Below are 23,584 nucleotides of genomic sequence, written 5' to 3'. Positions count from 1 at the left end.
ATCAATTTGATTAAATCAATCAAAACACTGCAGAAGTTTTACTCCACTGAAACCCATCAAACTTGTGTTAACTCAATTTGTATTAGTCACAGCTTTCACACCTTGATGTAATTCCACTTCTGCTCCGGATGTCAAGCCATATAGATTATTTATTGGAACATGCGGCAGTGAAGAACACAGTGTGCATATGCATACAGAGCACTGCCACATTCAGCAGAAAAACGAGAAAAAAAGAACAAAACCCCACAAACAAAAGATTTGGAATTCATATAAACTGTGCAAAATAATAATACATTACAATCTTTTTTTGAATCAGCCTCAAACCCAATAGAGCTGGGTAAGGACATGAGACATTTGATTGACTGAATCATAAAGCGCCAACTGTATAAAGCGTGAAGAAAATTGCCACAAAAAAGAGAAAAAGAGGAATAAAACATGACACAGAGATGCAACTATTAAGCACGGTGAGTGAATTAAAAATCTAGTGTACTGTTGATTCAACCTTTCTATTTAAACAGTACATCCAAGCTTCACCATTAATGAAAAAACATAAATATATAAAATAATAACAATATAATAGCACATATCAATTATAGTAAGCCTACTATAAAAGTGTTGTTCAAACAAATAGCCCTTAAATTGATAATACATTGGCAAGACCTTGCTTTGAAACCATTATTCTGATTTTGGAAATAGAGACAGAATGTCCCAGCTGCCTCTATTTCTTTGAGAAAAAAATACTATTTGAACTTTTATGATTCTTTATTTCTAAATTCTCTGAAATTGTCCTTTGACCTCACAAAAACATCCTAACGCTGCAGAACAATCTGATATTGCCCCATGCACCCTTCTCTCTGTTTTGCTTCATTTCCAGCATTATTTGTTTCTCCTTCATTCTATATTTATTTCCTATAGTTTCCAAACTGAATGGCCAATCGGTCATTCACACACCGGAAGGTAGCAGGCTGCACCTCCCAGTAGTTAACTGGGTTACCATAGAGACTGATGCCATTATAGAAGCTTCTCTTTATACCAAAACCTTGGGGACAGAAGTCATCTATGTCCACTTGGCTGATGTTGTTGGAATGAAGGTAGACCACCTGAAAAAAGCACAGATCAGTGGTGTACATGTGTGAAAGGTGATCATCAGCATGATGCTGCGCACAAACTGTGTCCTGAGTATCCCTCACCTGAAGGTACTTCATATCAGGCAGACCCTTTGGGACTTTGCTCAGGCGATTGTTTTCCAAATGCAGCTCCCTCAGATTTGGGACATATGATAGACTCCCATTCTCAATCATGCGGATGTGGTTGTAACCCAAGCCCAACCTGGCAAATGAGGACAAGCACAACAATAAGCAACAGACAATAGATGGAAAGCAAATACTGCGGCAGGCACCTAGTGAGGTGGAAACACAATAGACTGATTTTTCTGAATAGGCAACGGGCCGACTGCAGCCACATAGCGGACGTCGTACTATACAAATGCAACATATGCAGGAATTTTAAACGGGACTGTTTATGTGAATATTTAGAGTGGAATAATGTAAGATGGCTAAGATGAGAGAGCTATTATGTCTAAATGTATACATTTGCTTTTATCCAATGTGACTTGTAGGGTATGTGGGTGATTCTCATGAAATTAGACTTATGAGGTGTCATGAAACATTTTGATAAAAAAGTAAATGCAAAGTAAGAGTGTCAAAATAAGAAGCATTTTGCACATGATTTCAAATGACATCATACAAACCAATTTTGTTGTTTTTTCCACATATAAGGGAAGATTTTCATTACCGCAACGTGTCCATGACTGGATTTGGGTTCTTTGACATGGAAATATTTATAATTAAAAAATCTAAAAAATAAAAAGCTTCAGTGCATGTTATACTATAAACATTTACAGTAAAGAAACACGTGGTGTTTGGTGATCATTGGTAAAGAGACAATAATAAGGAATATAAATGTGTCCAAGACCAATTTTCTCATCCTCCGCAACAATTTTCAATCATTGTTTAAGCCCTCAAGGATCTAACATTTAAAAAAAAAAAAAAAAAAAAACATTGTTGGAAGGGACATAATTGACTGTGACACTCAAGATGGCTACCAGGTAAGCAGTTCTTATTTTTTCTCTCCAGATAAAGTTGAAATTTTGTTTGTCATTGTACTTAGACACCTTTCTAGTTCTCATTACCGAAACATGAGTTTGTAAATGCATATATTTAATGTAATATCATGTTGCGGTAATAATAATTTTTGATAATGATAATCTAAAAAATGTAATTAATTCTATAGGAAATATTTTTTAAATCCTCTTAAAATAATGGTTGTAGTAACCCATGATCTTTGGCACTGCCAATGCAGTTCTCTACCAACTAAGCTACAGGAACACAGTTATGCTAAAAAATATTATTAATATCGAAAATATCTGTTTTGTACAAAAAAAGCTAATTTATGATTATTATCATTATTATTAATAAATTATTATTATGTTTATTTAATCATTTTGTCTTTGTAATCTACAAGCTAAACTCATACAGTTTTTCTGAATTGCTAAAACACTAAACCCCAATCTCTGAACCAAATTCATAGTGGCCTAAACCCATTTGTCAAATCATGCACTCTTTTTGCAAAATTCTAAACACAAACCTCTCACTAAAACACACATTTCACACTGCAATGCACTTGTTTTATAAATTCTAAACACAGGCAGGCAAAAGTTGAACACAACTAAAACACCGTTATCATCGAGTAAACACAACAACTCAAAATTCTACACACTTTTATCTAATAGTATTTTTTACCAATTGTGTGGATTGGAAACAGTCTGAGAGGCAGATGAAGAGTATGAGGAAGAAAAGGACACCAGAGACAATGCAATTGGCAAAATTTGCAGTTGGATTGATGACTTTTTACAAAATACAAGTGCTGCTTACAGTAATGTTGAAAACTTACTATTACTTGCAGTACTTACAGTAAAGTATTCACTATATTCACTGAACTAAACTTGTGGTTACAGTTATAGAGATTTTTAACAGTATTTGTCAAGTGTGTTGTTATGTACAATAAACATGTATTTTTCTGTAAGCAGATCTTCTGGATGTTGTGTTTTCCATTTTTTAAGGTAGTGTCTAATGGATGCTTGAAGTGTTTTATATTATAGACTTATGTGTGTATGATTTGAAAGCTTAGTTTGATTTTGAGTATAAGTGAAATGGTTTTGAAGCAATTGTTTGATTTTGCTAGAAGAGTCAGGGGTTCTGTGAATTTTGTTTAAAATTGGGATTTGTGTTTAAGGTTTTGAGAAAATGAGTGATGGTTTCAAAAAATGTGTTTTAGCAATTCAGAAAAACTGTAATACGCACAAGTCATAATATATTCAAATACCAATGTCTTTAAGTTTTCAGACACCAGGTGGTGCTGTTGCTTCAAAGAGATGGAAAATAAAGTGCACAATGAGTACTGGAGTTAATAATGTCCAGACTAACCCACCTATACAGGTGTTTATAGCGCTTCATGTCCTCTAGTTCGATGGCTTGGATCTGGTTATTGTCCAAATGAAGCTCATGAAGACTTTCAGGAAGATCTAGTAGAAGAAAAATGTATAAATATATTACGTAACGTAACCTCTAAAAACTTTTCAAATCATACAAATAGTGATTTATTGCTGAATTTATTTCCTAAAGCTCATTCAAGTAAGAAATTGTAGAGGACAATCAAATCAAAGTCAAATTTGAGGTTCTATTTAAAAAAAAATATGCACCTGTCATTTGACACCCTCAAGTTTTTATTAAAATGAATCACCTTTAGGTATTCCAGTGAGTTTGGCCTCAGATACGCGCAGGTAGTTGAGTGTTAGCCCTTTAAACGCCCCAGGCTCGAAGCCACTGTTCTGAATAGGGTTCCCGCCCATCTCTATAAGAAGACCAACATCAGACAGAATATCCCATCACAAAAACCAGCAGGCTCCATCTAAAAAAGGAAATGGTTTGGTCAGGCTGTAAACTCTGTACCACATAATGGCAAGAGTGCATACAAACCAATGCAGTTCATGCTGCCCAGACCAGAGAACGTTCCCTTTTCAACCTTCTTAATACGGTTGTCATGAATGCGCAGCTCCACCAGGGATGGGGGCAGGTTTTGGGGTACCACTGTCAGGAGGTTATGAGAAAAATAAAGCTTTTTCAAGCGTAGAAGGGGTGTGAAGCTTCTTGGGTGGACTTTGGAGATCTGGTTGTTGACCAGTGACAGGGCCTGGGGAAAGACGGTGAGAGGTTTTTGTTAAAAAAAAAAACATTATTAATACCATGTGGAAAGATGGTATTAATAAACTAATAATTTGTTATTTTTTTAGTTTCTTTTTTTCATAGACCATGTTAAATATTTTGGTTGGTTGGGACAGACTGCATAAATATTGAGAATAAATATTGTGAAAATTACGAGCACTAAGAAGGGAACTTAAATATTCAGTTTGGCAGTGGCATGTCTTTACAAAACTACAAGACCATTTTGCTTTAGAGACGGTGCAGACTGTTTTATATAGAGTGCCAAATGTAAGTAATGGGTGCTATAAATGACTGACCAGCCCAAACATGCTAGAAAAAAAGTTGACAGATGTCTTCAATATACATGTTATAATCTAAATATTAAAATGCTAAATCTTAAGCACAAACTAAAGCACTCAGCAAATATGGAATTTGATGACAAACGGCCATTAAAACTGACCAAGCAAAGTTTGAGACATCAATATATAGCACGTAATCCATTCAAAGAGTTACAATATTATAGACTCTTTTTTTTTTTACTAAAAATAAGTACATTTTATTGCTTTAGTGTACAGATATAGCCTCATTTTTATATGCATAGACTGTTTTATTGCTGTCATCTGTAAAAACTATTTTCAGCACAATTTACTTTGAATAAAAATATCGCTTTATCATACAGCGGTCTTTATCTTCCCACGTATTCATTGTTTCATGAAGAATTGGTTTATTATTTATTTATATTCTTATAGCCAAACTCAGCATTGTGTTTACTGATGCACCCTTGTTCCTTCAATCACGTCTCCAATTACCGTGCCTTACATAAAGGTTGGCAAGTCCTTTGAAGTCATTTTCCTTCAGTTCTGTGATCCGGTTGTTTTGTAGGTCCAGGAGTTTGGTGTCTCTGGGAATTTCCTTGGGGACTGCAGTCAAACCTACACAAAATGACAAAATGTTTATACGCCAGCTTACGCAAGCTATATACATCTCTGTACACAAGTCTGTTTACAGAGAGAGACAAAGATCATTAGCCCGCCATCTGGTTTACATTTTCTAGAGCCTCTTAGGACAGAGCTTCCTCTGTTTCATCAAATTAATAGTAAATACAATGGATTATCTTCAAAATGAAAAAAAAAACTAGTTATTGCGCCCATATGGTTATTTATGAAGCATCCCACCCAGAGTCTGATTTACATTCACATTTCGCCAAGTACACTCCTGTATAAGCACTTTTGAATCATTTGGGTTCGTTTTCCGCACACGAACCACATCACAAACTAGATCGAATTTATACCAGAGCCACATCGAAGGCATCAATTCAACACTGTGTCTGTTTAGGGAGCGCAGTGTCCAAGAATCTAAATCAGGCCAATGATTCATGATGACATCCAACAGAGCCCAATAATTTATAGTAGGCTGGGTTTGACCCCTGATCTCCATCCATTTATAATGTGCTTGCAAACCACGACTGTTAAGGCATCTTGCTGATCAGACGGGAGAAAAGTACTGTAATGTAGGAGGGGTGTGATGTATGTAACATGTTAAAGGGACATTCTGGATTATATACAATTTATATAAAACTTAAAGAGACACTCCACTTTTTTTGAAAATAGGCTCATTTTTCAGCATTTTAACATTTGATTTTTACCATTTTGGAATCCATTCAGCTGATCTCCGGGTCTGGCGGTACCACTTTTAGGATAGCTTAGCATAATCCATTGAATCTGATTAGACCATTAGCATCACGCTCAAAAATAACCAAAGAGTTTGGATGTTTTTTCTATTTAAAACTTGACTCTTCTGTAGTTACATCGTGTACTAAGACCGACGGAAAATTAAAAGTTGCGATTTTCTAGGCAGATATGGCTAGGAACTATACTCTCATTCTGGTGTAATAATCAAGGACTTTACTGCTATAGCATGTCTGCAGGAAGCGCAATGATATTACGCAGCGCCTGAAAATAGTCCCCTGCTATTGAATGTAACCAAGGGGACTATTTTTGGGCACTGAGTAATGTCATTGCTCCAGAATAGGCAAGTTTTAAATAGGAAAAATATCAAAACTCTTTGGTCATTTTTGCGCCGATGCTAATGGTCTAATCAGATTCAATGGATTATGCTAAGCTATGCTAAAAGTGCTAGCGCCAGACCCAGAGATCAGCTGAATGGATTCCAAAATGGTAAAAATCAAATGTTTAAAGGTGAAGCGAAGGATTTTCTCAAATTTTAGAAAAGATCCTACTTCTCCACTTAAAAAAAAAAATGCAATTGCGCAACACTCCTGATTTAGGAGGACCAATAGTCTTGATGATCCACCCGGAAAAAGAAAATCCTCCACAATATCTTTAACCCTAGCGGAGCTGGAAAATGAGCATATTTTCAAAAAAAGTGGAGTGTCCCTTTAAACTCTTTTGGCAACATCAGTGGCCTGCTGTCAAAATACATTTCACTGCTAACTTAATTTAGAGCCATAACCACATTGGTTACGCACATGGTAATCCAGTATGCCGATCATTGATCTATCAATATGGGTTTTTGCAATGGCATAGGCTTCATGGTCTTTAACTTTTACATTTGGTTCTATTCACATGCTAAAAGTATAATGAAAGCAAACAATTTTCCATAAGGTTTTAAAGTATGAGAAATAAAGCCTGTATATGCTATTCATGAAGTAATTGCTTATTAGTTCCTTTAATTGCTCTTTTAAAGTGGGTCTATTTTTTCCTAGTGATAGGCGATATTACTTTATCTCAAAGTGGACATTCGGGATGATCTAGTAGTTGCTTGTGTGTTTGTACAATAAACACCTCCATGGGATCCTCAAGAGCCATGCCTATCATTTGAATGAACAGGGTCCAGGAAAACATTTTTATATAAAGGGTCGCTCACATTAAAGACACACTTGGTGTTCCTCTTCATCACATTGCCCAGAAAAACGCTTTTGGTTCCAGTTTCTTTCCATCACCGAAAAGAAATGAACAGCTTTATTAGTCTGTCCAGCCTATGTGGGTTAAATATGATTTCCCTTTATAACTATTCCTCTTTAAAACTATTTCCCCACCTGCCACCCAAACCAACCAGTGCTCTGTGAATTATGCCAGTCCAGAATTGGCAGAAATAAAGCCAGACTACAGCTGCCCAGAAAATCCACATTTTTAAATATGGGCAAATTTAACAACGATGGAGGCACATGACTAACAAATATATACAAGCATATAAACATGTGTTATGAATAAGAATAAACAGCAATTAAATTGTAAACCATATGAGACAACAACTTCCAGATACAGAGGAAAATTAGAGAGCACAAACATAAAGATTCTGTGAAAGGGGCCTTTATAAAGAATCGCTAAAGAATCACAGAGAGAGAGAGAGAGAGAGAGAGAGAGAGAGAGAGAGAGAGAGAGAGAGAGAGAAAGAGAGAGAGAGAGAGAGAGAGAGAGAGAGACTATATATGTGTGCAGTGTTTTGTGTTTATGTAAGTCTTGTATGTTTGTCCATCCACAACTTGTGTATTTGTATTTAGAATAGTGATCATTCTTTAACTTCTAATTCTAATAACAATGGGAGTCTGCATGCCTCACATGAACAAATCACTTGAGTAAACAATAATGTTTTCTCTGTGATTGGGCATCTGTTACTTCCTGTTGGACAAATTGAAAGCAGAGCAGCCTGAAACAATCACACTGAAGTGAACTGCCTGTCATATTTAGGCCGTCAATTATGGGGCCTTGATAGCATTTTTTGTTGACATCATATAACTGCTGTTGACATAAAGTAACCAACATTTTCTTCCTGCCATTTTTAAATAAACAAACACTGTGAAAGACTTTCAGATCTTCGGTGTGCTGCACTCACACTCAACATCCTGTGTGTGCATCACTAAAACAACACAAAACTCCTGCAGTTCAATGTGCACAAGACCTCTGCTTGTACCCCAAGACTGTTATACAACAAGAACAATGATGATTATACTGATGATTAAAATGTATAACTAGAATACACTATAAGTCATTTTGTATAAAAACATTTACCAAAGAAATGCATATGATATCATTTATTGTGCATAGACGGTATCATCGGACGCACGTGCAGTGACGAGATTACACATCTGGTTGAAACTTTACTTCCGGTTCTGTTTGTTTAATAGTCTGACTAGTTGCTAAACTGAACTCTTAATAACAAAAGATAACAATAACACATTTTTTGGTTTCCTAATCTGTGTTGTTTATTTAGCGTGTTATATAAATAAACTACTTTAAAAGGACTTTGTTTTTATTTATTATTAGCGGAGTTTACCAGAAGTTACGTGTGTTCCACGAAAGCCGTTAGTTTATTAGTTTACTGCTGGAACCGTCTATATGAAGACTTTAGATTCGTCTAACATTTTTTCTTGTAAATGAGCATTTTTTCATGTTTAGGTTTAGTAAATTTTACTTTAATGGCAATGAAAGGGTTATTAGTCAGTAATTGAAATGCCGTATTTTCACAAATGTCATTTTAGTCAATTCATTGGTATTTTACAGATTTGACTGTCTTTCGCTGCAAAAGCCTCTAAGTACATGCAAGCTTTTAGGCAAAAATCTCCACTTCTAAAAAAGTCTCCAGATACTTTTCACCGTCCTTTCTTAATACAGGGAAAAGGCTTAAAGAGCACCTATTTCATTGCTAAAAAAACACTTTATTTTGTGAATTTGGTATAATACAATGTGTTTGCGTGGTTTATGGTTAAAAAAAGTTGATTTAAAAAAAACTGTATCCCTGATTGGAGAGCAAATCTATACGTTGTGATTGGTCTGAGTACCTTTGACGTCATCCGGAAATGTGACATTTGAAAGATTCGCTCACAATGCAATGCTAACAGAAGTTAACTTACAGGCTGTGAGTCCAAAGCTGGAGGAATTATGATAATGTCGGTCTTGTCTAACATAACCAATCCCAGGAAGTAAACTGTTGCCTACAATCCATGTGTTTGTTGTAGCCCAAGAAAAAGAGATTTACGTTGGAAAATATAACAAGCGTCATTGTTTACTTTCGGGTTTGTACCTTTTGCATATCATTAACATGTACTAATAATACACATCAAGGAAAATGTAAAATCGTAAATCTGACCATTGGTGCTCTTTAAAGCATAACTTAACCCCTGGTCAGAGCCTGACTGTACCCACTGGCAATATTTGAAAAATGCAAGAAAAGTAGGCAGATCCCAACAGAGATAGAGGGGATGAACTAAGAGATCGTGACAAGGGCGTGGTGAGCTTGAACCTGCTTACGTCACGAGGCATTTTTTGGACCCAACATCCAATAGGAAAATTCAACTGCAGTAGCCACCATTCAACCTGAAGAGGGCAACACTCAGACGTTTTTACACCATATATTGTAATATTGAAACACTTTATACCTAAATGTCAAGAAACTTACTAAAATCAATGAACAGCACTAATAAAGATCCATTCTTACAGATCATTAACTAAAAAAAGTTGGTTTAGGGTTTAGTTACGCTTTAAAGCATTGAAACATGCAAGAAAAGTGGGCAGACCCCAACAGAGATAGCGGGGACGAACTGAGCTCGTACCAAAGGTGTGGTGAGATCATAAAAATGGCGTGGTGAGCTTGAACCTTCTTACATAATGCAGTACCACAACATCCAATAGGAAAATTCAACTGCAATAGCCACCACAAAACAAGCAAAAAAATCGGCCAAATATTCTTGAATTTAGTGTTTATGAAACATTTTCACTTTTTTTGCTTACCCCATTGGCAGATTTTTTTGCTTGTTTTATGCACAAAATCACTTACATTTGATGCCTAAAAACTAGACTTATTTTCTTGGGTCGTTTTGCTCATCAAGAAAAAGCATCTTCATTTAAGAATTTTTTGATATTTTTACTGAAAATAAGCCAAAAATACTAAGCATTTTTTTCTTGAAAATAATTTTTTGCAGTGTATATACCTGACATGTGCATATCACACACACACACACAGACACAGAGCATGCTACTCACTAAGGTCTGAGCACTGGATCACATTAAGTTGACACTGGCAACCAAAAGGACATAAGGGCACATCGGGTGGCAGTTCCTCCCCCGAAGACCCCGAACCTTCTTCGTCTCTCATCATCATCGTCGTCAGATCTCCCCCGTCACCATCCATGCCGAAATCCCAGAATCCTTTCTGCTCAAAGGGCAGGGTCAGCGAAGAGGCCATCAGGGTGCAGATATGCAACAGCAGCAGAAGAGAGCGGCCGGAGAACATGACTGAGATACAGACACACACTGACCTACAGGATAAGAGAAAAAGAGGGGGAGAGACTTATGAAACCAATGACTCATAATAACTTACAATGTCTCTATTATGTATTAAGTGCCTTATAACCTGGCACTTGCTGATGTTATGCATGTTATTCACATCAAAAGCAAATACAGTAAACAGAGTCACTGGAACATTTGCCACCAGGTGTTTACAGTCTAAAATGTTTGTTTTTTTTCCTTCAAAAGCTAATGTTTGGACACATCTGTGGAATAATTTTTGCATTAACCCAAAATGAAATAAGAGACAAAATCCTCATTGATGTTGATCATCAGACACTGCCTCATCTGTAAAAATGCATGTTAGGAAAACAATTAAATCTATTTTCATATAAAGACCTGCAAAATATGGCTTCGTGGCTGAATTTTCTCTATCCACCCACTATTGGCAGATGTGGCATAAAGTTAATGTTGGAGCCTGCATACAGTTCTGTTTATGATGATTAAGGCTGTCTTCAAGTTCATAAGAGGAAAAGGGTGGTTCACGTTTGATATTTGAGTTTTTCTAGGAGGAAATTATAACATTGGCATCTGAAGGTAAGTACATCATTTAACACCGGACATGCCCTTCCTTCATAGAAAACTTTGACATATAATTTAGGCCCTGAACCAACAATGTGCCTTATTTTATATCTTTGACAAAGATATCTGACCCTGCCTGTGAAGGCTAAAGTGTCTTAAATATGAGATCAGGATCATCAAAGTTTCATTTCAATCGTTGGTTTTAAACTCATTCATGACCTTACTCAGTCAATATTAAATATATCAAGATTATATTTCACCGAATGTTCTTTACATTATGTAGGATGATTTTATGCAACAACAAAAAAATGTAAATCAACTGCAACACATGTTTAATGTTCATTACAATATCAAACAGGGCAATAAACCTTAAAAAACTATTATGTGGTTTGTTAAAGCCATGACCTAACAGTTAACACATGTGAGAAACAACACTGTTTTAAGACTGTCAAATATTGCAAGGGATGTAACATCATGATGAAGTCTGCCGTGCAATTGTTACAGAGACCCTACAAATAAAATGCTAAGTAATTTTTACTGTATGATACGATTTAGCATCTCATACACCAGACAGACAGTTTTTGGGTTTGTGTACATGTATGTCATGGTCCTGTCTTCAGGTCACAGTTTAAGTCATAGTGACAGGATCATGGCAGCCCAATGTTTTGTGTGAGAGCACTGGCTTTGTTTTTTCATTGCCATGTGCTTTCTGTCTCGTCTCCTGACCCCGCCCCCTTGTTTCCTCATTAATTATCCCATCATTGTTTGAATCATGTCACCTGTTCCCCTCTTGATTTGTTCCCTTATTTAATGCCCTTGTGTTTGCTGTCCTGTGCTTGTTCGTTTTGTACCAGTCCTGTTTGAGTTTATGCTATTGCTAGTCCAGTGTATCTTTTGTCAAGTTTATTGTTTTGCCAAGTCTGTTTAGTGTTAAGTCAAGTCTGTTTAGTGTTTTGTTTGCATAGTGTATTTCGCCCCCTCGTGGGTTTTGTTTTCTTGTTTTGTCTCAAATAAAAGTTTCTGTCAAAGTGTCTGCACCTGGGTTCATGTCGTGTTCCTGACAGAACGAACGAGCCAGAATCAGAACCCAGCAGACTTTATGGATCCGTCCTTGGTTGCTCACCGCAGCCGTTATGTTCACCGGCTGTTTGCCATGCAGCAGAAGGGTGCAGAGATTCTGCCCTTCGCCCAGAAGTTCCTGGACGAGGCTCGTCTTGCCGGCCTCAACGGAGAAGAACTTAAGGTGATCTTTTACGCCTGCCTCGATGAACCTCTTGGCTCCAGGGAGGTAGAGATGCTTAAACCCCTGGACTTCATTGATATGGTCCGTTATGTGGCAAACCGATCGGAACCCAGGGTCTTAGCTAAGGCTGCACCTCCATCTACTATGTCTACAATACCTGAGGGTCTTGTCATGGGAGTGATGACAGTGGGAGACCCGGCTATCACCACCTCGACCCCAGAGAGTTCAGTCCAACCTGTTAGCCTTCGAGGTAAGCGAGAAAGAAGGGTCTCATGGGAGTCATCATCTGGAGGGTCCTCTTCAGAGCCTGTCACTCCTGTCTCAGTTCCTCTCCCGTTTCCCGTACTCTCTGCACCTCGGCCAAAAAGGAAGAAGCGGAAGAAGGGATCTGCGGCCCCCCAGCCGCCGCTGCCCTCAGCGCAGCCTGCCCAGCCGCCGCTGCCCTCGACGCAGCTACCGCAGCCAGAGCCGTCTGCGCAGGCAGCCCAGCCACCGCAGCCAGAGCCGTCTGCGCCGCAGCCGCAGTCTGCGCAGCCACCGCTGCAGCCCCTGCCGTCTTCGCTGCCGGCCGCAGTGCCCCCTGTCATGGTCCCTGTCTCATCACCGCTGCCAGCCACAGCGCCCCCTGTCTCACCGGCTCCTGTGTCTGCCCCTTTCCCGCCCGGAGACCCTGCCTTGTTTCCCATTGTGTCTCCAGTCCTTCCTACCTCAGCCTTGCCTCAGTCTGCCCCCTCTGGACCTACCCCACCTACCAAGACCCCCAAGCCTGCCCGGACTCCTCGTCCCAAACCCTCTACCTCCGCCCCAGGACCCAAGATTCCTTGCCCTCACAGCTCCAACCCACCTGGACTTCCTCATGTGAACTTTTTTGTTCCCCCACCCCCCCTCCCTTTAATGATGTTTTTGTTATGTCACCCCAACCCTGTTATTTTAAGTTGTTGTTTGCCTTTGTGTTTGTGTATTATGTTTTATTGGTTTTTCTCTGTTTCCCAGTATGTCTTGTCTCGTGTCTAGTGTGTTCCCTTGGGGGACGCCCGGTGGCGTCCCTTAAGGGGAGGGTCCTGTCATGGTCCTGTCTTCAGGTCACAGTTTAAGTCATAGTGACAGGATCATGGCAGCCCAATGTTTTGTGTGAGAGCACTGGCTTTGTTTTTTCATTGCCATGTGCTTTCTGTCTCGTCTCCTGACCCCGCCCCCTTGTTTCCTCATTAATTATCCCATCATTGTTTGAATCATGTCACCTGTTCCCCTCTTGATTTGTTCCCTTATTTAATGCCCTTGTGTTTGCTGTCCTGTGCTCGTTCGTTTTGTACCAGTCCTGTTTGAGTTTATGCTATTGCTAGTCCAGTGTATCTTTTGTCAAGTTTATTGTTTTGCCAAGTCTGTTTAGTGTTAAGTCAAGTCTGTTTAGTGTTTTGTTTGCATAGTGTATTTCGCCCCCTCGTGGGTTTTGTTTTCTTGTTATGTCTCAAATAAAAGTTTCTGTCAAAGTGTCTGCACCTGGGTTCATGTCGTGTTCCTGACAATGTATGCAAGATCAATCCGGTCAGACAGTAAGGTGGTGCTGGAAAAACTCAAGACTGACCTTCTTAAAACATATCTTAAAACAAGCCATTCATTAGACAGGAAAGAGTAAGGAGGGAATATTTCTGGCTGTCTCTGTATTTGTTTGCAAGTGTGTGTATTGATGTCTAGGAGGGTGGAAAGCCACACATGATGTCACATCTGAATGAGCTCCAGCTGACTCATGTGATGTCATCACTAGAGTAGGGCTGAGATGTGGTTAAGGATTTGGGGTCTGTTGAACCCGCATTAGGGCTTTACTGGTACAGTCAACCTAAACCTCAAATCCACTGTTTCCACCAAACATCCTACACCTGTCCCACATTTAACTTGAATCACACACAATTTTAACACCTCACATACTGAATGGCAAAAGCAGAACTGACTAAATAACTAAGATTGCAGCAACATTACAAATAGTGTAATTCATGTTACTCCCTATATTAAAAATAAACACATATGATTGTGTAAGAGATCCCAGATGTCAGAAGAAATCAATTTGAGATGTCACATGACATTTGCTTTTGGAGAAACTTCAGTGATGTTTTCTAAAGAAGAGAAGTTCAATGTATTCTGTATTATTGCCCCATTACTCTTTACAGTCACATTCAAATATGTTTTCTCAGCAAAATCATCACGATTCAGTGTTTGAAAACTGAAAAGGCATGAGAGGCATGCGACCTCCCAAGTGCTGAATGATATTTCCTGTTATTGGTCTGGTTATTGGCAAAACTACCCACAGAAACTTTGCTTTGCATTCTATTAAAATTCAAGAGATAAAGGTGAGGTTTAGTATGTAACACTCATTACAAATCAAGTGACCTTTTTTGATTCATTTTTATTTTATGGTGTCTTTGTTACAGTGCACATTTAAGTACTAATAAGTAAGAGATAATGTAAAGGCAGCAGGTTGTAATTTATTTATTTTGCGATAACAACCGGCTCTATCCCGCTTATTACATGGCTATTAACCTCATAAGTAAGGTAAGGAACATTAAATATTGATTTGAAATATTTTATTATGAATGCAGACCTTCCGTAAGGGAAAACCTGTTTACTTTCAGTTTTTAGAAAACAAAAGACGTTCAGATGTCACAAGTACACTGTTTGGTTTAATAATTTGTAAATATAATGTCATATATGTTATTAAAAGACATATTTATATTTAATTTAGTTTAAAGGAATATTCAATTTTCTTAAAAGAAAAATCCAGATAATTTACTCACCACCATGTCATCCAAAATGTTGATGTCTTTCTTTGTTCAGTCGAGAAGAAATTATGTTTTTTGAGGAAAACATTGCAGGATTTTTCTCATTTAAATGGACTTTAATAGAGCCCAACATTTAATACTTAACTCAACACTTAACAATTTTTTTCAATGGAGTTTCAAAGGACTATAAATAATCCCAAACGAGGCATAAGGGTCTTATCTAGCAAAACGATTGTCATTTTTGACAAGAAAAATAAAAAATATGCACTTTTAAACCACAACTTCTCATCTAGATCCGGTCGTGATGCGCCAGCGTGACCCCACGCAATACGTCATGACGTCAAGAGGTCACAGAGGACGAACGCGAAACTCCGCCCCAGTGTTTACAAGTGTTGAGAAAGAGGACCGTTCCTACGTTGTTGTATGTCAACTGATACTAATTAATGTCTTTGTGTCAGTTTATTGTTTACAATGGTCCGCAAATGTGCGTTTCATATATGTAACACGTGACCTCTCTACGTCACTACGCATTTACGTTAGGTCATGCAGGAAAGGACCTAGACAAGAAGTTGTGGTTTAAAAGTGCATATTTTTTAATTTTCTTGTAAAAAATGACAATCGTTTTGCAAGATAAAACCCTTATGCCTCGTTTGGGATTGTTTATAGTCCTTTGAAACTTCGTTGAAAAAAACTGTTAAGTGTTGAGTTAAGTATTAAATGTTGGGCTCTATTAAAGTCCATTAAAATGAGAAAAATCCTGCAATGTTTTCCTCAAAAAACATAATTTCTTCTCGACTGAACAAAGAAAGACATCAACATTTTGGATGACATGGTGGTGAGCAAATTATCTGGATTTTTTTTAAGAAAATGGACTGTTCCTTTAATATTAAACTGTCAAAATGATTTGCAGGCAGTTGTTATATTGGAATGTCGCAATTGGCCAATCAGAATCAAGCATTTTAGAGTGCAGTGTAATAAGTAAGGAATAATTGCAGACGGGCCGTTGAATTATTAAAAAATAATGTGCATTATTTTTTAATAATTCAAGGACCCGGAGTCAATTATTCCACTTATACTACGGTTACCACACATCAAGACATCAATCACATGATATATTTAAGAGATTCGTCTGGTTTTTGTATTTAAATCGCTATTGTGAGTAGGACAATTTCTTCCAGTGACTCTTTTGCTTGTTCCTAAACATCATTTTAAAGCTGGCAATGAAGGATTGAGCCGTTGATAGCATTCTAATGCAGTTATTAATGAATTAATTAGAAAGAGAGAAGAGCGACAGAGACACAGAGAGAAAAAGAAAGGAAAAAAACAGCACTGTTATTGCATTGGAAAATCGTCTGTCATGTTGTTTTTGTTAATCCGTTATTACAGTTAACTATGCGAAGTGATATGGAACTGTTAAGCTGTCAAGAGAGCTGCCTGGAACTACGTTCGCCGTGCGTTTCCCAGAAAATAATTGCACACATAAGAATGTTCATCAGCCAATCAGATTCAAGCATTCAATGGACCCATAGTATAATAACAATTATACCACGGGCCTGTTAAATGCTTTATTCAGTAATGTTTGTGGTAACTGTGGTATAACAGGAATAATTGACTTCTGTCCTTTGAATTTTTTTTAAATAATGCACACGCAGTGTAAAGATACTCCGCTTCGGGTTGTGCCACACTACCACCTTGGGTGTGCATTATAATTTAACGGCCTGTCGTCAATTATTTCTTACTTAGCAACAAGTACTAACTATAGGGTTGGGTTTAGTATAAGGATTAGGTTTAGGGTTTTAAGTTTTATTTAAATATGCATAATTTACTGCTATTACTATAGTATTAACATGTAACAAAGACAACATAAAATTAAGTGTTACCCATTAGTTCACCAAAGAAATAACTTTTATTCTCATCTTAGAGGCTCAAAAGTTACAATTTGCTTTCAATACAGTTTCACGGCTGTCTTAGGAAAATAATGAAAATCTCATTTGTAATTTTTCTAGTCGTCAATTCATAAAGACCTCATACAAATTATTTAGTAAGATCATGTCTGCCTAATGTTTGAACTTTAGGGAGAAACTAAATGATTTCATTCACATCTAAAAGCCAAAAACCAGTCGCAGTTGCTATTTATATATAACAAACTAACAGTGAAGATTCCCATTAGATTCACAGGATCCCACACAAACATTATTCATAAAACCATGTCTCCATTGAGTCCTTTAAACGTCCCATCAAACACACCATTACACACAGTTTCAGGTTTAACTAAGTAATGAGAGTGAATGCTTTGGCTGTTCCTCATGGCAACTCCTAAACCATCAATCATTCTCAGACTCAATTCATCCGTGTTGTTTAAACCTAAGTCAATACAAGATCTTAAAAATATTCTCACAAAGAGACAAATACATTAAAAATTTGTCAAGGTTGCTGACAGTTTCCACAACTGACCATACACAACGTTTGCTAAATATCCATGGTAGCCATAACATCCTGAAGTATCATCCAAAGGTACAGCATTCTTTAACCTGTCATATCTACAACTATGTGTGCTCATGTCGTATTGTCTGCCCATCACTCACTTAAAAGTCAAACACATGGGACAGCGGCAGCCATTTTCCACGGTGATGACCTGAAATAAAGGCAAACAGGGAAAGAAAATGTACCAATTTGTAAAAATAGCAGCTAAATTATACCATGCACCCCAAAAAAGGTCTGGTTTGGACTGGCCAGAGGAATGCGAGAAGAAGGCAGATGCACAATTATACACAATCTCTCCACGGAGGAGTCTATATGCGTTATTTATGAACACAAGCAGCACCATAATATGCATACATAAGTATATGTGCCATTTTTATGGGATTAAATACTGTTGTGCTCAGCATTTTCACACTGTGACTTTACAACACGCAGCTGCTCAACAAAACAAAGTGTCTGTGTGAGATCTTAACAAGCGTGTTCACACAGCAGAGGAATATCGTTCGGTAAAGCAACAGTTTCTGTTTATATTTCGGTTATGAAAGAGACTGACATCCGCATTCGTTTTCCAAAGTGATTCACAGAGGTTTTCAGGCCTCATATACAGCACATACAGTACAAAGATGACCTTATTTTCATTCTGACAAAGGAAAGGAAAACAAACATACAGAAATATCAGCAGAGACAAACATAATCCTGTCCCACAGCGTGAGCCAAATGCACATAAAGAAAAACAATGCTTGCGGTAAGCACTTTATGCATTTGGCAGACGGTTTTATCCAAAGCGACTTACAGTGACTTCAAGGTATATATTTAAGCAGTATGTGTGTTCCCTGGGAAACAAACCCAATGTTAACACTATGCAATAGCAAATAAGCTACAGGAACACATAATCCATATCATCTGCATTCCTCTCCTATGGTGACTTCAGGAACGGCATCGTTTAGATCAGTGGTTCCCAAACCTTTTACAACAACAATAAACATTTCTGGACTCACACACGTTACAGTCCAACCCTATATCACGAAAATGCGTGACTATTTCACGCATGGACCAGCGTGACAATGTCACGCTTTGCCGCGTTTGAGCGTGAGCATGTCACGCTTTTCTGTTTGTGTCACTGTCACGTATTGGTTACTCAACTTTTTTGTCCTATTTTCAAACCATTGTCGCTTCGGTTTAGGGTTAGATTTGGTGCTTGTGTTATATGTCACTTTAAGTATTTGTCACTTTAAGTATTGGTTTATAAAAAAAAAAAGATACAATACTTATTCTTTTATATTTTCTAAACTTTAACCAATTGTCACCTGACGTTGGGGTTAGAGTTTGTTTAGGTAAGGGTGTCATTTTATGTAAATCTAACCCTAAACCGAAGCGACAATGGTAAGAAATTAGGACAAAAAAGTTGAGTAACCAATACGTGACAGTGACACAAACAGAAAGCGTGACATGCTCACGCTCAAACGCGGCAAAGCGTGACATTGTCACGCTGGTCCATGCGTGAAATAGTCACGCAATTTCGTGATACTGGGTTGTACAGTCATATAAAGGATACATGCTAATATATCATATTGTACAATATTCACTAGTTCGCCTGCACATTCAGGTCTTAATGATTAATGGGAAACAAACTTGGCTTGCTGTCCTCGAAGGGAGCTCTGTACCTGAGCTTATTTACCATGTACCTTATATACGCATATGATGATGATAATTGACAGGCCTGAATGTTTAGGCTCCTCCAGAACCTATGTTTAGAACTGCATTTATGTATAGTAGGTTATATTAATATTAAAAAAAAACATGCAACACATACTCTTGTTAGACCAAAATAATATATAGATTGATTGATTGATTGATTGATTGATTGATTGATTGATTGATTGATTGGTTGGTTCATTTAATTAGACCTTTTTATATTTTATCTATTGACACTTTTACTGTACACAGGAGAGTGCACACTAGTTTTGGGGAAAGTTACTTTTAAAAGTAATGCATTACAATATTAAGTCACTCTCCAAAAAAAAAGTAACTAATTGCATTACTTAGTTACTTTTCATGGAAAGTAATGCTTACGTTACTTTTAGTTACTTTTGCGTTACTTTTCTTGGCTGACGCTTGATCTCTTTCAGGCCTTGCAGGTGTTTTTATTACTGAAAAGTTCTGCATACAGAAATTGAATGCTTTATCTATGCATGCGTGTGTGCATAGAGTGCATAATGTGAATACATTTAGTTTAAATCAGTAAATAATTTTTTTTAATCAAATGAATTAAACTAAAAAGTAACTTGCATTACTTTTTAAAAAGTAACTAAAATATTCATGTGTACATTTAAAAAGTAATGCGTTACTTTACTCATTACTTCAGAAAAGTAATACTATTACGTAATGCATGTTACTTGTAATGCGTTGCTCCCAACACTGGTGCATACATTAAATATTTGCCTGTGAGAAATACATGTTAAAAACCAGGCCAAAGTCTCATCATCCATTTATGCTATTAGGAGCATTAAAATGGCCTTACTCTGTCAATGTTAAAGATATCAAGGTTATATTTTCACAGAATGATCCTTACATTATAGAGGATGATGTTATGTATAAACAGCAAATGACCTTAGCTGGGTTTTCACAGACACAGTCACATATGTGAACTCAGTTTCAATGTTGTTTTAGTCTTTAAAACGGTTTGTGTACCCAATTTACATTTCCATTTAATCTGGTGTTTCTGACAAAGCGAAACAGTAATTAATGAAATGTTAGATTTTAATAATAGAGCACATTGCAGAAACCTGTAGAGAAATAAAAACAGACCTGCGCAGTAGTGCAGCTAGAGTAATGTCTGCGCAGAAGAGCATGCAGCTACAGAGAAATCTTCCTAAATGCTTGAGAATGTTTGCTATGATTACTATAATGATAATCCTGAAACCCAGCAGTAATGCATTAGTCAAAGGGGGAATTTCCCTCAGCATTATCAGCCATACAGTACTGTTGTCTATATTGGATGTCTTTATTTAATTGTCTTGCTGTGTGCAGACATGATCATATAGCATCGGCATTAACATATACTGCTTATAAAAATACAAATCTATCCTTCCCTTTTTAGATGTTTGAATTATTAAATGTAAAAATAGTAAAATGATGCATCTTGTGATAAGATGAAGAAATTCAAGTCTTAATATTGACATCAAAAATGCATTTTTTACTTACTGGAAATTATTATTAGAAGATAAATGTAAAAAAAAATTATAGCACATCTCTAACTGACATACCAGTGTTGGGAGGTGAAAGTTGTTTGGTGTATTGCAATAAACTCACACGATGAATTTGTAACACAGTACATTAGAAAGGTCACCAATAAAAAAACCTCTCAAAACCACAGCTTTAACACAATACATAGGTTTAAAGCAAGCAAGAACACAGTTACTTTCAGTGTTTCCCAGCCAGTGAATGTTTGATATCATCAAAAAAGCTATATTCAAATGCATGCACCTCCTCTCTATCGCCTCATCTGAATTATAGCAGTGGGTAGCTTTGGGTTCATGCACTTGCCTGGAATGAAGTGCTTGCTTGACCGTGATTTTTTAGCAAAAAAAGCTATTGCCTGACAATGTCTGTGACCACTCTGCATGAATGTGGTGACAGAGACAACACAAAGTGAGGTCAGACCTGATAAGAGAGCACAGAATGAAGCCTCTGAGTGGGTTTTTTTTTTTCTCAACATTTTTGACTTATACCCTCACATCCGTGGGATTCAAGTACTCATTCATTGAAACAAACCAGAAGTGTTTGTTGTTATGGAAAGTGTTTTGTTATTTTATGCAGGTTGTTTGTTACTTATATCATTATTATGATAATATACCATTGATTCATCATGATTTATAACAATTGATTTGGTAGAAAAAAGTTACATAGAGCAGCTTCCTCTCTTTCTAATGACTCATGTGAGATTTTGTCTTTCACAGGTTTTAATAGGGTTTAGGTTTGTTAAAGGTTGAATTCACTTTAATAAAATCCAGATGGAACATTTATTAAAGTAATATCATTTGCACTTCTTGAATGATGTAATTTAAGCTCAGTTAAATGAAATGTCACCAATTTTAATAGACCATTACTGTCGGATGAATACAATTTCTAAATGAGAAGTACTGGTTGAAAAAGGGCCATTTCCACACTTTTTTTTTAATTATTGGAATGAAATAAGAAAAGGTAAGAACTTAAAAATGTATGTTTTAAAGTTGTCTAAAACTAAAATCTCAAATGATCAAATTATTATTTTTTTTGGTGGGGGGGGACACAACATGGTCACAATTAATATTAATGCAATATAATGCATCGCAAGGAATTGAAAACCTCTTAACCAGACCAAGACTAACTTCACTCAATATCTAAGCCTTCCTGTGCATCCCATCCCCTAGTGTGTCTCAGTGTTCACTGCATCCACTCCATATCCTATAAATATTTCACAGAGGTACTTGGAAAAGGTGCAACACGTCTGTATTAAGTGTTGTTTCATTAATCACTTACATCATGTATATAACAGCAATGTATTATCTCTACTCTCAGTCCCTATAATGATCTTAAAACACTATACCTATAAAGACAAACACTGAGAGTTTTATGTATTTATTTTTAAGAAACATCCATGAAGGTTACATTTGAATTTATTTGATTCTAATGCAAATCTATACAAGCTTATTATTTTAAAAATATATATTAGTGTATTTCTTAATGCACTTATCTATCTTAACCCAAAAACCTCTATGGACGTAACTCTAACCCTAACATTATAACGACAATGCCCAAGAGACCCTTCAGTATTAAAATATTCATTATTCACTGTAAGTGCAACAAGTTTGCACAGACGTGACCTGTATATGTGTATCATATCTCGATATATACGTCATATAAAATGGAAATTAAATCATTAATCATAAAAAAAATCTATTAAAACTAATACAAAAAAATCAAAAGGGTTAACGTTAGAAGGTAGCTACAGTAGGCTATATTCATCGAAATAACATTATCAAAAATAAGCCCACAAAATCTAATTTCGAGTGAAAACTATAATTAAACCAAATTATTTGTGACAAAGACTTTTAAAAAAGTTTGAATTTGGTGAATATTAAGACTGCATATCTACTTACCTTTAACTGAGGTGAAATATTTCCACACTGCGCTCGTGCGTCTGATGATAAATGCTTGCTATTTGGTTTCTGAATGTCGGACTTTCACACAAAGATATTGACTTCAAAGCGTCTTTGCCTCTCATGTGTCAGTGAGCAGAGAGCTGCACACTGTTGAAATGGGCGAACACGCGCTTGTGGGTTTGGGGTGGGATGAGCCAAAAACTCACATTGACTCATGTCCAGATACCGGTAACACCAAATAAACGCATTTAAAGATCAGTTATGTTGTTGTTCTCAAGTGTAACCAATCAAAACATGTGTTTCTAATCACGTGTTTCTAAGTTAAACTTATTTATACTCAAGAAAAAAGCATCCTATCAGATAGCCTACGGTTATTAAAGGGATAGTTCACCCAAAAATAAAAATTATGTCGTCATTTTCTCATCCTCATGTTGTTCTAAATCTGTATGAATTTCTTTTTTCTGTTGAACACAAAAGAAGATATTTTGATAATGATGGTAAGCACACGTAACTGTTACGATGGGATTTAATGGGTACCGTGGCGGCTTACCATCATTTATCACAATACTTACTTAATATTTGTTTTTTTCTACTATGGAAGTCAATGGTTACAATCAGGCGTTCATAAAAATAAGTAAATGTTCATAAATTTTAAGATTTTAAGTTTAAGTAGTTAACAGTTAATTATTAATTTTAGAAGAAACTCAAGTTAAAAGATTAAACTTTTAAATTAAAATATTTAGTATTAGTAGATGTTGAAATTAAGATGAGCGAAGATTATTTACAATGTAGAAATATTGTTCAGTGCAGTGGCGGCTGGTGACTGCTCTTCCGAGGGGCGCAAATTCAAAAT

General features: G+C 36.7%; 1 protein-coding gene across 1 annotated transcript; it reads right to left on the bottom strand.

Annotated features, from left to right (window-relative positions):
• Positions 1–131: 131 nt before the first annotated feature.
• On the bottom strand, positions 132–22,973 carry bgnb (biglycan b). Its single transcript, XM_065285994.2, has 8 exons — positions 22,729–22,973; positions 10,265–10,539; positions 5,082–5,194; positions 4,038–4,251; positions 3,802–3,912; positions 3,490–3,583; positions 1,191–1,329; positions 132–1,100 (listed from the first exon to the last, which is right to left on the bottom strand). Exons 2-8 carry the CDS (start codon positions 10,512–10,514, stop codon positions 903–905), a joined length of 1,119 nt encoding a protein of 372 aa, XP_065142066.1. The 5' UTR covers positions 10,515–10,539; positions 22,729–22,973; the 3' UTR covers positions 132–902.
• Positions 22,974–23,584: the final 611 nt, after the last annotated feature.

Source organism: Paramisgurnus dabryanus, chromosome 21 (assembly GCF_030506205.2).
Source record: "Paramisgurnus dabryanus chromosome 21, PD_genome_1.1, whole genome shotgun sequence".
NCBI classification, from domain to species: Eukaryota; Metazoa; Chordata; class Actinopteri; order Cypriniformes; family Cobitidae; genus Paramisgurnus; species Paramisgurnus dabryanus.
Note: the sequence above shows the minus strand (reverse complement) of the source record. Positions and strands in the feature narration are given on the sequence as shown.

Bases quoted from the DNA above. Each gene is read 5' to 3' on its own strand.
- bgnb (XM_065285994.2), bottom strand. From the start codon at position 10,514: ATGTTCTCCGGCCGCTCTCTTCTGCTGCTGTTGCATATCTGCACCCTG. The intron at 3,584-3,801 runs GTGATTCATTTT...TTCTTCTACTAG, and splicing joins ACTCACTGGAATACCTAAAG to ATCTTCCTGAAAGTCTTCAT. The intron at 1,330-3,489 runs GTGGGTTAGTCT...CTCATTTGCCAG, and splicing joins CGCTATAAACACCTGTATAG to GTTGGGCTTGGGTTACAACC.